At 45.9% G+C, this 16,268-nt stretch overlaps 1 protein-coding gene across 2 annotated transcripts in view; it reads left to right on the top strand.

The window, feature by feature from the left end:
• The window catches only part of AP3B1 (adaptor related protein complex 3 subunit beta 1), a 157,361-nt gene that overhangs the window by 114,046 nt on the left and 27,047 nt on the right, over positions 1–16,268 (top strand). For both annotated transcript variants that reach the window (XM_072137879.1, XM_072137869.1), the window contains exon 24: positions 11,513–11,597. In XM_072137879.1, the coding sequence (XP_071993980.1) occupies positions 11,513–11,597 (85 nt within the window). The remainder of the gene's footprint in view (positions 1–11,512; positions 11,598–16,268) is intronic.

The raw sequence follows: 16,268 nt of genomic DNA on the forward strand, positions 1-16,268 counted from the left end.
ATTTGTGGAATTCCATAGAAATCTTGGTATGGGGAAGCGATTATTGTGTCTTGTACATCTCGATTACTTGGAAATCAGATGAGTTGACCCAATGAAAGGTTAGGAATAGGATAGGGGGGGGCACATTTATCAGGGCATGTGTGCCACCTCTATGCCACGCCAGGGCCTGGTGTCCTGCCCGACTACCAAATACATCAGGAGGCCAAAGTCTCCTGATTTATCCGGAGGATGGGGCACACAAACCTTTGGCATATGATAAATCTCCCCCAATAAGCAGGTTTTAAAGATGGATCTCATAATTATTCCTACCTTTTGGTAGCTCACAGGCTCTTGGACACTGTTGAAACCACAACCTTGTTGACTTCTATAGTTACGACCTATAACTTGTGTTTGGGTATGACATCATGTACATTGCATTTGGGTACTAGGACCTCCATTGATCACTGTATGAAAGACCTTCAGTTTCTTCCTCTGCACAGACTACTGTAGACTGCAACTGAGATTACTGAAACGTGGACCCATTGACGAAGATGGAGATATGGGGCTGTTCTTGGCACATGGCCTGGTCAGGAGCTGTACTTTGAAAAAAACATCTATACTTCCAAGGGCCTAAACTCCATTGCACTTTAATGACAACGACAAAGAATTAGACCATTCTGTACATGGCTCTTGATATCAACATAACATAGTTCATGACTTACATTATTGGGAAAACTTGTTTCATTTCTAAAAATAATTTTTTTTTTTTTTTTAGAAGAATATTAGAGATGAGCGAACACTAAAATGCTCGGGTACTCGTTATTCGAGACGAACTTTTCCCGATGCTCGAGTGCTCGTCTCGAATAACGAACCCCATTGAAGTCAATGGGAGACTCGAGCATTTTTCAAGGGGACCAAGGCTCTGCACAGGGAAGCTTGGCCAAACACCTGGGAACCTCAGAAAAGGATGGAAACACCACGGAAATGGACAGGAAACAGCAGGGGCAGCATGCATGGATGCCTCTGAGGCTGCATAATCGCACCATTATGCCAAAATTATGGGCAACAGCATGGCCATGACAGAGTGACAGAATGAAGCTAGATAGCATCTAAAACATCCAATAATTGACCCTGACACTATAGGGGACGGCATGCAGAGGCAGCGGCAGCAGGCTAGAGAGTGTCATGGCGACATACCCTAAATGGACTCAGGCTTCAAACCAATGGGTGGCAGAGAGGAACCAAAGGAGGTGAGCAAGAAGCGCTCAAATAATATCGGTACATGATAAAAGTTTGCCAGTATATTTTGTGGATTACACAGCAGGGTGGCGACAAAGTTAACATGGAAGCCATGAAAACAACCCAAAATTCTGCCTGACACAGCTCGTTTGATAAGGGGACGATGTATGGAGGCAGTGAACTAGTAGTAGATTAAAGGTGCTGCAGTTAAAACTATGTTAGTTGGATCTTGGCATGGAGCTGGCGCTCCGCTGCCAGGCGAGCTTTCGCCAATCCAAGCCCCTGTCTATAGGCTACTCCCCAAACAGCACTTCTAAGAACCTTTTGTATAAGATCAAGTGTAGTAGCGTTCTTATAAGTTTAGGATATGGCGGGTGAGGGGAATGTAAACAGATGCGCAAGAAGCGCTGAAATAATATCCCTAAATGGTAAAAGTTTGCAAGTATATTTTGGGGATTACACAGCAGGGTGGCGACAAAGTTAACAACTTTGATGTGGAATGCCCTGTAATAGCTCTTGGGCGGTGTGCCTTTTATCGCCTAGGCTCAGCAGTTTCAGCACCGCCTGCTGTCGCTTAGCGACGGCACTGCTGCTGTGCCTAGAGCTACCGACTGATGGCGCCATGCCCACGGATGGTAATTCGGAGGAGGAGGAGGTGGAGGAGGGGTGGGAGGAGGTATAGTAGGCCTTTGAGACCTGGACCGAGGTAGGCCCCGCAATTCTCTGCGTCGGCAGTATATGACCAGCCCCAGGGTCAGACTCGGTCCCAGCCTGCACCAAGTTAAGTGTAGTAGCGTTCTCATAAGTTTGGGATATGGCGGGTGAGGGGAATGTAAACAGATGCGCAAGAAGCGCATGATGCGCATGGAGCTGGCGTTCCGCTGCCAGGCGAGCTTTCGCCAATCCAAGCCCCTGTCTCTAGGCTACTCCCCAAACAGCACTTCTAAGAACCTTTTGTATAAGATCAAGTGTAGTAGCGTTCTTATAAGTTTAGGATATGCCGGGTGAGGGGAATGTAAACAGATGCGCAAGAAGCGCTGAAATAATATCCCTAAATGGTAAAAGTTTGCCAGTATATTTTGTGGATAACACAGCAGGGTGGCGACAAAGTTAACAACTTTGATGTGGAATCCATGAAAACAACCCAAATTTCTGCCTGACACACCTCGTTTGATAAAGGGACGATGTATGGAGGCAGCTATATGGACGACTTTTGGAGGTAGCAATGGAGACAACGTGTGGAGGCTGCTATGGAGACAATTTAATTTGGATAGTGCCTGTATGTGGCAGTCCCAAACATTTTTCAAACCAGAGGAGCAGGTAGGTGGCCCTCCAGTAAAATGGGATAGATTGAGTGCCTGTATGTGGCAGTCCCAAAAATGTTTCAAACCAGAGGAGCAGGTAGGTGGCCCTCCAGTAAAATGGAATAGATTGAGTGCCTGTATGTGGCAGTCCCAAAAATTGTTCAAACCAGAGGAGCAGGTAGGTGGCCCTGCAGTAAAATGGAATAGATTGAGTGCCTGTATGTGGCAGTCCCAAAAATTGTTCAAACCAGAGGAGCAGGTAGGTGGCCCTGCAGTAAAATGGAATAGATTGAGTGCCTGTATGTGGCAGTCCCAAAAATGTTTCAAACCAGAGGAGCAGGTAGGTGGCCCTCCAGTAAAATGGGATAGATTGAGTGCCTGTATGTGGCAGTCCCAAAAATGTTTCAAACCAGAGGAGCAGGTAGGTGGCCCTCCAGTAAAATGGAATAGATTGAGTGCCTGTATGTGGCAGTCCCAAAAATTGTTCAAACCAGAGGAGCAGGTAGGTGGCCCTGCAGTAAAATGGAATAGATTGAGTGCCTGTATGTGGCAGTCCCAAAAATGTTTCAAACCAGAGGAGCAGGTAGGTGGCCCTGCAGTAAAATGGAATAGATTGAGTGCCTGTATGTGGCAGTCCCAAAAATTGTTCAAACCAGAGGAGCAGGTAGGTGGCCCTGCAGTAAAATGGAATAGATTGAGTGCCTGTATGTGGCAGTCCCAAAAATGTTTCAAACCAGAGGAGCAGGTAGGTGGCCCTGCAGTAAAATGGAATAGATTGAGTGCCTGTATGTGGCAGTCCCAAAAATTGTTCAAACCAGAGGAGCAGGTAGGTGGCCCTGCAGTAAAATGGAATAGATTGAGTGCCTGTATGTGGCAGTCCCAAAAATGTTTCAAACCAGAGGAGCAGGTAGGTGGCCCTCCAGTAAAATGGAATAGATTGAGTGCCTGTATGTGGCAGTCCCAAAAATTGTTCAAACCAGAGGAGCAGGTAGGTGGCCCTGCAGTAAAATGGAATAGATTGAGTGCCTGTATGTGGCAGTCCCAAAAATTGTTCAAACCAGAGGAGCAGGTAGGTGGCCCTGCAGTAAAATGGAATAGATTGAGTGCCTGTATGTGGCAGTCCCAAAAATTGTTCAAACCAGAGGAGCAGGTAGGTGGCCCTGCAGTAAAATGGAATAGATTGAGTGCCTGTATGTGGCAGTCCCAAAAATTGTTCAAACCAGAGGAGCAGGTAGGTGGCCCTGCAGTAAAATGGAATAGATTGAGTGCCTGTATGTGGCAGTCCCAAAAATTGTTCAAACCAGAGGAGCAGGTAGGTGGCCCTGCAGTAAAATGGAATAGATTGAGTGCCTGTATGTGGCAGTCCCAAAAATTGTTCAAACCAGAGGAGCAGGTAGGTGGCCCTGCAGTAAAATGGAATAGATTGAGTGCCTGTATGTGGCAGTCCCAAAAATGTTTCAAACCAGAGGAGCAGGTAGGTGGCCTTGCAGTAAAATGGAATAGATTGAGTGCCTGTATGTGGCACTCACAAAAATTGTTTCAAACAGAGGACCGGGTAGGTGGCCCTCCAGAAAAATTAAATGCATGAAGTACTATAGCAAGAGCCAGTGGGCCCTGTCAAAAAATAGCCAGTTTCCTCTGCTTTACTGTACAAAGAGGAGGAGAAGGAGGAAAATGAGGAGGAGGAGGAGGAGTGGATCAATTATTCAGGTTGAGCTTCCTTCACCTGGTGGAGATTGGAAATTCTGAGAAATCCAGCCTTTATTCATTTTAATAAGCGTCAGCCTGTCAGCGCTGTCAGTCGACAGGCGTGTACGCTTATCGGTGATGATGCCACCAGCTGCACTGAAAACCTGCTCGGACAAGACGCTAGCGGCAGGGCAGGCAAGAACCTCCAAGGCGTAGAGCGCCAGTTCGTGCCACATGTCCAGCTTTGAAACCCAGTAGTTGTAGGGAGCTGTGTGATCATTTAGGACGATGGTATGGTCAGCTACGTACTCCCTCACCATCTTTCTGTAAAGATCAGCCCTACTCTGCCGAGACTGGGGACAGGTGACAGTGTCTTGCTGGGGTGACATAAAGCTGGCAAAAGCCTTGTAAAGCGTACCCTTGCCAGTGCTGGACAAGCTGCCTGCTCGCCTACTCTCCCTCGCTACTTGTCCCGCAGAACTACGCACTCTGCCGCTAGCGCTGTCAGAAGGGAAATACTGTTTCAGCTTGTGCACCAGGGCCTGCTGGTATTCATGCATTCTCACACTCCTTTCCTCTCCAGGGATGAGAGTGGGAAGATTTTGCTTGTACCGTGGGTCCAGGAGAGTGAACACCCAGTAATCGGTGCTGGAATAAATTCTTTGAACGCGAGGGTCACGGGATAGGCAGCCTAGCATGAAATCTGCCATATGCGCCAGAGTACCAACGCGTAAGAATTCACTCCCCTCACTGGCCTGACTGTCCATTTCCTCCTCCTCCAACTCCTCCAACTCCTCTTCTTCTGCCCATACACGCTGAACAGTGAAGGACTCAACAATGGTCCCCTCTTGTGTCTCGCCAACATTCTCCTCCTCTTCCTCCTCATCCTCCTCCACCTCCACCTCCTCCGATATGCGCTGAGAAACAGACCTCAGGGTGCTTTGGCTATCAACAAGGGAATATTCTTCCCCCGTCTCTTGTGACGAGCGCAAAGCTTCCGACTTCATGCTGACCAGAGAGTTTTTCAACAGGCCAAGCAGCGGGATGGTGAGGCTGATGATGGCGGCATCGCCACTGACCATCTGTGTTGACTCCTCAAAGTTACTCAGCACCTGACAGATATCAGACATCCACGTCCACTCCTCATTGTAGACTTGAGGAAGCTGACTGACCTGACTACCAGTTCTGGTGGAAGTTGACATCTGGCAGTCTACAATCGCTCTGCGCTGCTGGTAAACTCTGGATAACATGGTCAGTGTTGAATTCCACCTCGTGGGCACGTCGCACAACAGTCGGTGAGCAGGCAGTTGGAGGCGGCGCTGCGCTGCCCTGAGAGTGGCAGCATCTGGGCTGGACTTCCTGAAATGCGCACAGATGCGGCGCACCTTCGTGAGCAAATCAGACAGATTGGGGTATGTCTTGAGGAAACGCTGCACTATCAGATTTAACACATGGGCCAGGCATGGCACATGTGTCAGTCTGCCGAGTTGCAGAGCCGCCACCAGGTTACGGCCGTTGTCACACACAACCATTCCCGGCTTGAGGTTCAGCGGTGCCAGCCACAGATCAGTCTGCGCCGTGATGCCCTGTAATAGCTCTTGGGCGGTGTGCCTTTTGTCGCCTAGGCTCAGCAGTTTGAGCACCGCCTGCTGTCGCTTAGCGACGGCACTGCTGCTGTGCCTAGAGCTACCGACTGATGGCGCCGTGCCCACGGATGGTAGTTCGGAGGAGGAGGTGGAGGAGGGGTGGGAGGAGGAGGAGGCATAGTAGGCCTGAAACACCTGGACCGAGGTAGGCCCCGCAATCCTCGGCGTCGGCAGTATATGAGCAGCCCCAGGGTCAGACTCGGTCCCAGCCTCCACCAAGTTAACCCAATGTGCCGTCAGCGATATATAGTGGCCCTGCCCGGCAGCACTCGTCCACGTGTCCGTGGTCAGGTGGACCTTGTCAGAAACGGCGTTGGTCAGGGCACGGATGATGTTGTCTGACACGTGCTGGTGCAGGGCTGGGACGGCACATCGGGAAAAGTAGTGGCGGCTGGGGACCGAATACCGAGGGGCGGCCGCCGCCATGAGGTTGCGAAAGGCCTCGGTCTCTACTAGCCTATAGGGCAGCATCTCCAGGCTAAGCAATCTGGAGATGTGCACATTAAGGGCTTGGGCGTGCGGGTGGGTTGCACTATATTTGCGTTTCCGCTCCAGCGTCTGGGGTATGGAGAGCTGAACGCTGGTGGATGCTGTGGAGGATCGTGGAGGCGACGATGGGGTTTTTGTGCCAGGGTCCTGGGCAGGGGGCTGACTAGCAGCTGACACAGGGGAAGGAGCAGTGGTGTGCACGGCCGGAGGTGAACGGGCTTGTTGCCACTGAGTGGGGTGCTTAGCATTCATATGCCTGCGCATACTGGTGGTAGTTAAGCTAGTAGTGGTGGAACCCCTGCTGAGCCTGGTTTGGCAAATGTTGCACACCACAGTCCGTCGGTCATCCGGTGTTTCCTTAAAGAACCTCCACACTTCTGAAGATCTAGCCCTCGCCGCAAGAGCCCTCACCACGGGAGCTTCACTAGTTGACAGTGGCGCTGATGCACCAGCTCTGGCCCTGCCTCTCCGTCTGGCCCCACCACTGCCTCTTCCAACCTGTTCAGGTCGAGGACTCTCCTCCGTCTCAGAAGCACTGTGTTCACCCGGCCTCTCAACCCAGCTTGGGTCTGTCACCTCATCATCCTCCGATCCCTCAGTCTGCTCCCCCCTCGGACTTCCTGCCCTGACAACAACTTCCCCACTGTCTGACAACCGTGTCTCCTCATCGTCGGACACCTCTTTACACACTTCCACTACGTCAAGAAGGTCATCATCACCCACAGACTGTGACTGGTGGAAAACCTGGGCATCGGAAAATTGCTCAGCAGCAACCGGACAAGTGGTTTGTGACTGTGGGAAGGGTCCAGAAAACAGTTCCTCAGAGTATGCCGGTTCAAATGCCAAATTTTCCTGGGAGGGGGCAGACTGGGGGGGAGGAGGCTGAGGTGCAGGAGCTGGAGGAGTGGCGATTTCGGTGACATGGGTGGACTGCGTGGAAGACTGACTGGTGGTGGACAAATTGCTCGAAGCATTGTCAGCAATCCACGACATCACCTGTTCGCACTGTTCTGGCCTCAACAGTGCTCTACCACGAGTCCCAGTAACTTCAGACATGAACCTAGGGAGTGTAGCTCTGCGGCGTTCCCCTGCTCCCTCATCAGCAGGTGGTGTCTCACCCCGCCCAGGACCACGGCCTCTGACCCCTGCAGTAGTTGGACGCCCACGTCCCCGCCCTCGTCCTCTACCCCTAGCCCTCGGGTTAAACATTTTTAAAATGAGAGTTATAACTTTATTTTTTTTTTTTACTTTTTTTTGTTTTTTTTTGTGTTTTTTTTTTTTTTTTGTGTTTTTTGTTTTTTTTTGAGTTTTTAAAACCAAACAATGCTATCCTATTGCTATGGCTATTTTCTAGCCAAGTATCAAAGCACACTACTATGCCAGATGAGATGACACTGAGTTATTGGCTAATAGAAATCCAACCCCTACTGAATTTTGCCACTTCGGCCTTTGCTATGGATATGTGCGCCACTAAGCGCAGAACACAGCGGTCGCAAGTCTCACTACAAATTGCTCAGAATTGGCAAGTACATGCACTGCAGAAACTACAGCCACCAGCAGATCAACCAGAAATCAAATATATAGAACGCTACTGTAGGCTTCAAGAAGCTGTTTGTATTCTCCTATGGCTATTTTCTAGCCAAGTATCAAAGGAAGCACAGTACTATGCCAGATGAGATGACACTGAGTTATTGCCTAATAGAAATCCAACCCCTACTGAATTTTGCCACTTTGGCCTTTGCTATGGATATGTGCGCCACTAAGCGCAGAACACAGCGGTCGCAAGTCTCACTACAAATTGCTCAGAATTGGCAAGTACATGCACTGCAGAAACTACAGCCACCAGCAGATCAACCAGAAATCAAATATATAGAACGCTACTGTAGGCTTCAAGAAGCTGTTTGTATTCTCCTATGGCTATTTTCTAGCCAAGTATCAAAGGAAGCACAGTACTATGCCAGATGAGATGACACTGAGTTATTGGCTAATAGAAATCCAACCCCTACTGAATTTTGCCACTTCGGCCTTTGCTATGGATATGTGCGCCACTAAGCGCAGAACACAGCGGTCGCAAGTCTCACTACAAATTGCTCAGAATTGGCAAGTACATGCACTGCAGAAACTACAGCCACCAGCAGATCAACCAGAAATCAAATATATAGAACGCTACTGTAGGCTTCAAGAAGCTGTTTGTATTCTCCTATGGCTATTTTCTAGCCAAGTATCAAAGGAAGCACAGTACTATGCCAGATGAGATGACACTGAGTTATTGCCTAATAGAAATCCAACCCCTACTGAATTTTGCCACTTTGGCCTTTGCTATGGATATGTGCGCCACTAAGCGCAGAACACAGCGGTCGCAAGTCTCACTACAAATTGCTCAGAATTGGCAAGTACATGCACTGCAGAAACTACAGCCACCAGCAGATCAACCAGAAATCAAATATATAGAACGCTACTGTAGGCTTCAAGAAGCTGTTTGTATTCTCCTATGGCTATTTTCTAGCCAAGTATCAAAGGAAGCACAGTACTATGCCAGATGAGATGACACTGAGTTATTGGCTAATAGAAATCCAACCCCTACTGAATTTTGCCACTTCGGCCTTTGCTATGGATATGTGCGCCACTAAGCGCAGAACACAGCGGTCGCAAGTCTCACTACAAATTGCTCAGAATTGGCAAGTACATGCACTGCAGAAACTACAGCCACCAGCAGATCAACCAGAAATCAAATATATAGAACGCTACTGTAGGCTTCAAGAAGCTGTTTGTATTCTCCTATGGCTATTTTCTAGCCAAGTATCAAAGGAAGCACAGTACTATGCCAGATGAGATGACACTGAGTTATTGCCTAATAGAAATCCAACCCCTACTGAATTTTGCCACTTTGGCCTTTGCTATGGATATGTGCGCCACTAAGCGCAGAACACAGCGGTCGCAAGTCTCACTACAAATTGCTCAGAATTGGCAAGTACATGCACTGCAGAAACTACAGCCACCAGCAGATCAACCAGAAATCAAATATATAGAACGCTACTGTAGGCTTCAAGAAGCTGTTTGTATTCTCCTATGGCTATTTTCTAGCCAAGTATCAAAGGAAGCACAGTACTATGCCAGATGAGATGACACTGAGTTATTGGCTAATAGAAATCCAACCCCTACTGAATTTTGCCACTTCGGCCTTTGCTATGGATATGTGCGCCACTAAGCGCAGAACACAGCGGTCGCAAGTCTCACTACAAATTGCTCAGAATTGGCAAGTACATGCACTGCAGAAACTACAGCCACCAGCAGATCAACCAGAAATCAAATATATAGAACGCTACTGTAGGCTTCAAGAAGCTGTTTGTATTCTCCTATGGCTATTTTCTAGCCAAGTATCAAAGGAAGCACAGTACTATGCCAGATGAGATGACACTGAGTTATTGCCTAATAGAAATCCAACCCCTACTGAATTTTGCCACTTCGGCCTTTGCTATGGATATGTGCGCCACTAAGCGCAGAACACAGCGGTCGCAAGTCTCACTACAAATTGCTCAGAATTGGCAAGTACATGCACTGCAGAAACTACAGCCACCAGCAGATCAACCAGAAATCAAATATATAGAACGCTACTGTAGGCTTCAAGAAGCTGTTTGTATTCTCCTATGGCTATTTTCTAGCCAAGTATCAAAGGAAGCACACTACTATGCCACATGAGATGACACTGAGTTATTGCCTAATAGAAATCCAACCCCTACTGAATTTTCCCACTTCGGTCTTTGCTATGGATATGTGTGCCACTAAGAGCTAAACACAACGGTAGCAAGTCCCCCTGCTAATTCCTCACAAAATGGTAAAAGATGCAAATTAAAATAAAAAAAGTAGAACGTTATTGTAGCCCTAAGAAGGGCTGTTGGGTTCTTTGAGAATCACTCCTGCCTAACAGTAAGCTAATAGAACACCCTAACGCTTTCCCTGACCAGCAGCAGCTCTCTCCCTAGCGGCATCCAGAGACAGAATGATCCGAGCAGCGCGGCCAGCGGCTAGTCTATCCCAGGGTCACCTGATCTGGCCAGCCAACCACTGCTATCGACGTGTAAGGGTACCACGTCATGCTGGGTGGAGTGCAGAGTCTCCTGGCTTGTGATTGGCTCTGTTTCTGGCCGCCAAAAAGCAAAACGGCGGGAGCTGCCATTTTCTCGAGCGGGCGAAGTATTCGTCCGAGTAACGAGCAGTTTCGAGTACCCTAATGCTCGACCGAGCATCAAGCTCGGACGAGCATGTTCGCTCATCTCTAAAGAATATGCTTCAGCGTGTTTGCTGTTTTTCTACCTCAAATCGGGTTAAAGTGAATCCATCATCAATGATTAACTTAACATACTTATGAGAGTACTAGGTTTAGGCCCTGGACAGCTGTGTAACATACCTATGTATTTGTAGTGCAAAAAAAGTTAACTTTTAATCCAGGTTTGGAGCTCCTGTTTTTCCTCTGAAGCCTGAAGAGCTTTCTGCTCTTTGCTGAGAACTGTTCCACAGCCCCTCCCCTCTGCTGCGAGTGACTGCTGTAAGTCTCTTATCAAAATCCTGACACAGCTCCTACTTATGGCAGAGGGGTGGGGCTGTGGAGCAGCACAGAGCAGAAAGCTCTTCAGGCTGAAAGACCCACCCAGTGCTGCAGAGCAGGATTGCAACTTTAATCAGATGTTATATATTAGTTGAGTCGGAAGGAATAGTTGTCAACCTTGGCCAATCTTTTAGTATTTGAAGAGATTAATTCCCTTTTTTAGTTCTAGTATGTGAAAGAACATATTGAGAAAGAAGCTAATGGGATTAGTCTTTATGTCTCTAGTCCTGTTGGTAAATCCTGGTAGTCGGGAGCCCACCTCTTTACATCTGACCTACAGGCAATGTAGCTGTATTTATGTGAATAAGGAACAAATACGACATTAACTAAAATCCAATTTACCCCGGTAACACATGATATCACAGCCACTTGCTGAAGGGCCGCTCCTATTTATACTTGTTTTTCTGACAGGGAAACCTGGTCTCATGTGTAGCCGGCCTCCCCAGCCGCTAATGTGATAAGCCAAGCATTTTTATTGCATGTGCATGCTGACTGGTGTTTGTTATTTGATTTTCTTTTACCTTTCTAAATTTATTTGGGGAAAACATTTTATTTTGCAGATTCTCTGGAGCCAGAGGGATCCATTACTGTCTCAATGGGTATTGACTTTTGTGATTCCACTCAGACTGCCAGCTTCCAGTTGTGGTAGGTTGCATTACTATAAATAGGCATCTTGTATCCGCCGTTCTGTTCTACATGCTAATGAAAAGGAAGGAACAATGCGTTACTTTATGGATCTGCGTAAAGGTGCGATATATTTTTTGCCCGTCTATGCAGAAGGCCCAAAAATAGGACTTTTGTATAGTGTCCAATGCAGAAGCTGCTGCAGAACTTTTATTTTCAAGAAAAACGTGCGTATATCTTGTATACTTTTTATCAAGTGAATGGCAGGAGGCATCATCTTCCTCCTTACAGTGAAGTTCTACAGCAGCTCTGGACCACACACTGGGCTATAGGTTCACCCTCCTGTTTTGCAAAGTAAATACCACAACATGATGTCCGTCCGGTGCCATGTCTTATGACCAGAAAGATATCATTTGCCTTTGTAAGCAGAAGAATCGGAGAAAGATGGTGCAATTTGACCATGTTTACCCAAAAAGAAACCAGCAGCACAGTCTATAATCACAAATCGCAGATCATTAACCCTTCACATACTGTGGTCTAGCTAGAGGGTACATTCCTCTTCTATGAGATCTATAATACCTATTCCTCAGTCCCAGCTGCCTGGAGACTTTTAGGGAGCTGATTGGCTTCAATAATAATAATGGTGTAATAGTGGTGGTGGTAATTAAAACGTAAACCATTTTTTAAAAAATTGAAATATTGGGATCTGACTCCTTTCCATTGCAGTTATAAAACAAACAAAAAAAAACGGACAACAAAATTAGGCATCCAAGGTATAAATTTGCAAGAGTACAATGTTTCCCCGTATATTGTACAGAATATTACATGATGACACCATTAAATGGTTTTTCCCATGAAGGAAAATTCTCACATTTTAATCCCCTAGTTATGTTAACACAATAAAGATAATTTTAACCCTTTACAATTTTACTCAGTGTTATTGCTGTTTTAGCTCCTATCAATCCCTAGGCTGCTCAGTGCACAATTCCAGGGTGTGGGCGGGGCCTCTAAGCAGACACATTATTATCCATCTAGTTCTGTGGGGTGACAAAGTGGTTAGATTATCTGAGATCGCAATAACGCCTCTACAACACTTGTAGAGGCTTATTTACCCCCCAGAAAAACCACCATGCGTATAAATATGCTTGGTGGTTTCCTGCCGGCTGGGTGCTAGGCTGCTGGCCCAGGATCGTGCCTGCACCACTCGGCAACACCCACAATATAGTGCCACACGCTCACTTATCTCCTTGAAGTTTGCAGTCTCTCTCTCTGCTCATGATGTCCTGGCAGGATGCGATTAGTCAGTGGTGGTCATTTACTAAGGGCCCCGAATCGCTTATTTTCGTCAGGTTTCCCAAATTTTTCCGGTTTGCGGCGAATTGCCCCGGGTATTTGGCACACGTGATCGGATTGTGGCGCATCCGAATCGGCCGGTGGATTGCGACAGGACCGGGTAAGTAAATCTGCCCCAGTGTCTCTGAGCTCTGTGCAGGGGGCGTGGCTACAGCTACACAGCATAGAGACACAGAAATCTCATCTGCAACAAACCTAAAGAACCTATCTTGTATGTAACCCGGGGGCTGCCTGTATAATAACTATAATATATAACCCCTTTTAAAGGACCACACATATGATAAAGCAGTATTTCAGCATGAACATGAACCTTTGTCGGGGGAACATGGAAGCACTATTACCTTCAAAATATCAGATTGAAGAGAAACCTTGTAATAAAGTCTCTGAGTAATTGTGAATATCATTCCAGAGTGTGTGGTATTGTAGAACAGGTAGATTATTGATGGGACAATCTGACTTTTCGCGTGTTGAATAAAGGATGCTTGCAATGATAAATACGAGCACTGTACCATAGCACATTGATTTATGCAGATCATCACCTTTATGTTTAGGGAGGTTTGCGATATCAGATATATAAAAACTGATTACTTATTCTGCCATTGCAAAGTAATTGTTTATTATTTTCCTATTAGACAAACAAGGCCGATCAATATTACTGAACAGCCACCGATGACCAACCGCGCTATAAATAGATTTCCTCTACACACCGGGTGGATGTTACTCCTTGTGATCTCCAGCAATGTTATCTCAATGACAGAGCTGGAAGTGAACTTTTCTGAACCCAGTGCATGATGTCTTGTAGGTTTTATTCATAATGTACATTTCTAGAAGGTAATCTCTAAGTTTGCCCTTCCCAGTCTCTTTATACAGAAGTTGGTCTTTAGTCTTGATCATCCTAGCACCACACCCCAGGAGCACTGAAAAGTTACGTGTGAGCTGATAACTATAGAAAATCAATGTATTGTAGAACATGGACCTGTCATTTTATACCTAGTCATTAAAGAGGGCCTGTCAGCAGTTCTGTTCTGTCCGCTTTAGGGTAAGGAGACAATTTCACAAATTTGATGCTAGGACAAAACTAGGAATAATAATAATAATTCCTTTATTTATATAGCGTACACAGGTTCCGCAGCGCTGCACAGAGCTTGCCAAATCCGTCCCTGTCCCCGTGGGGCTAACAATCTAGTCAACCTACCAGTGTGTTATTGGAGTGTGGGAGGAAACCGGAGGACCCGGAACCCACAGTTGTCTAACTATTTTGATAAAAATTGAACATGTACTGTATACTTTTTAGGGTTTATTGAGAAGGCCAAGGTGGCTGTGCATTCAGACTAGACTCAAGTCAAGATAATTGGACCATACACATTTCACCTTCTATGTGAATGAAAAACGTGGAAGTTTCTATTGTAGTGCATTTTCCTTCATCATAATAGCATTTTTTTCAGTGTAGGCCAAGGGGGTTGTTTATCTTAGGCTTTTCTCTTTTTTTTTTTTTTTCTCTTATATTTGTGACTTTCTGTGGTGCATTTGCATATTTGTGGCAAAATTTGCGACTCTCCTAGCACAGTTAGACGTGCAGGAAATTTTCAGTGCTGCGCATGGCATATTTTAAATTGTAGATGTTGCTGTACAAAAAAAATTGCAATTGTAGCGGATATTATTGAAAAATGGTGCCATTTTGGCACAAATAAACTCCAGTCCTGAGCAGGTGTAGACAAAAGTTTACTAAGGGGTTGCAGAAGAACTTAAAACTTAAAAAAAAAAAAGAGACACATGCCTGATATATCACCCTCTAAGATGAGATGAAACGAGTCAAAATCCCAGACAAAGCAAAAAAAAGACACACACAAATGTTTCTGGAAGCACCAAAAAGAAATTGACCTTGATCCTGTAAATGTGACTATAGCCAAATCTTTACCTATAACAATATACGATTGTACTCCTCTAGTCTTTAAATAAATACCAACAAAGCAAAAAGACTAATTCCCTTCAAACTTAACTTTTATAAATAGTATAAATGGTTTAAAAAGTCACTTCCAAAACTCATATATATACACTTATACAAAAAACAAACCAGCATAAAGGTGTAAAAAATGGAACAATCTTACCAGGATGAGTATCAGGCTTCAGGATATGTATCCCTGTAGTGGACCTAAGGGAGGGGGATATTGTATATGCTCACCCTAAACACTATATGGTCCCTATAGCCCCAAATACTCCCGTCCTGACAAGGACCGTACCCATGTCATCCGTCAACAGGTGCACTTTATTGCCCTAAGAATCCTGGATACAGGTCACACACAGGCCTTCTATCGTCTTTCCCCCAGAATGAATTGGATACTCTAACCCTGAGTGATATACCTGGCTTGATTCTGTAAATGAGACATGATTCATGGGGAATGCATGTATTCATCTCTCTATAAGGTACGTAGTGAAAAATTCCTTCCCGATCCCAATATAGCATTCACAATAACGCCCTGCATCAAAAGCAACTATTAATAAAATTTATGTTTGCAAAATAATTTATGCAGGAGAGTGCACCACGGTTGGGTTGAGGACAGGCATTGTTCTAAAACTAAAGCTTTTGTAGATATTAGTGTGCACATGAGTAGACAAAATATCAATAATAGGGCACCAGTTTTCAAAAGATTTCTGGAATTCTTTCGATCTGAGGTCTTAACCTAATTCACTATAGAGTATATAGAGAAATAACCAGTTTCTCCAAAAATTGATGGTGGGTGACCGCAACGGATATACAGAACACTTTGTAGGTGGCCATAAAGGGCCCAACCAGAGGTCACAGGTAGTTTGTGCGCTGTCCCAGAAGGACTGGATGACTGGGCAGAACCAGAGGCAGTAGAACATGTCAGCCACCTCCACCCACTCTTTGAACAAATTGGTGACAGGATATTTCTCCTGAGGTAGTGGCAAAGGTGGGATATGTAGCTCCTGTGGTCTGTCTTGAGAAACATTTCCCAATTAAAAAAAAAAAAATCTGGGTGTATACTATGGATTCTGTAAGGGAATTTACAGGCAGTCCCCAGGTTACGTACAAGATAGGGTCTGGAGGTTTGTTCTTAAGTTGAATTTGTATGTAAGTCGAAACTGTATATTTTATCATTGTAGATCCAGACAAAAAAAAATTTGGCCCAGTGACAATTGGAGTTTAAACATTTTTTGCTGTAATGGGACCAAGGATTATCAATAAAGCTTTATTACACACACCTTACAGCTGATCATTACAGTCTGGGACTATAGTAAAGCATTCAGAAAGCTTCCCCAGAGGTCAGAGGGGTCTGTCTGTAACTATGGGTTGTCTGTAAGTCGGGTGTCCTTAAG

This window comes from Engystomops pustulosus, chromosome 1 (assembly GCF_040894005.1).
Source record: "Engystomops pustulosus chromosome 1, aEngPut4.maternal, whole genome shotgun sequence".
Classification (NCBI taxonomy): domain Eukaryota; kingdom Metazoa; phylum Chordata; class Amphibia; order Anura; family Leptodactylidae; genus Engystomops; species Engystomops pustulosus.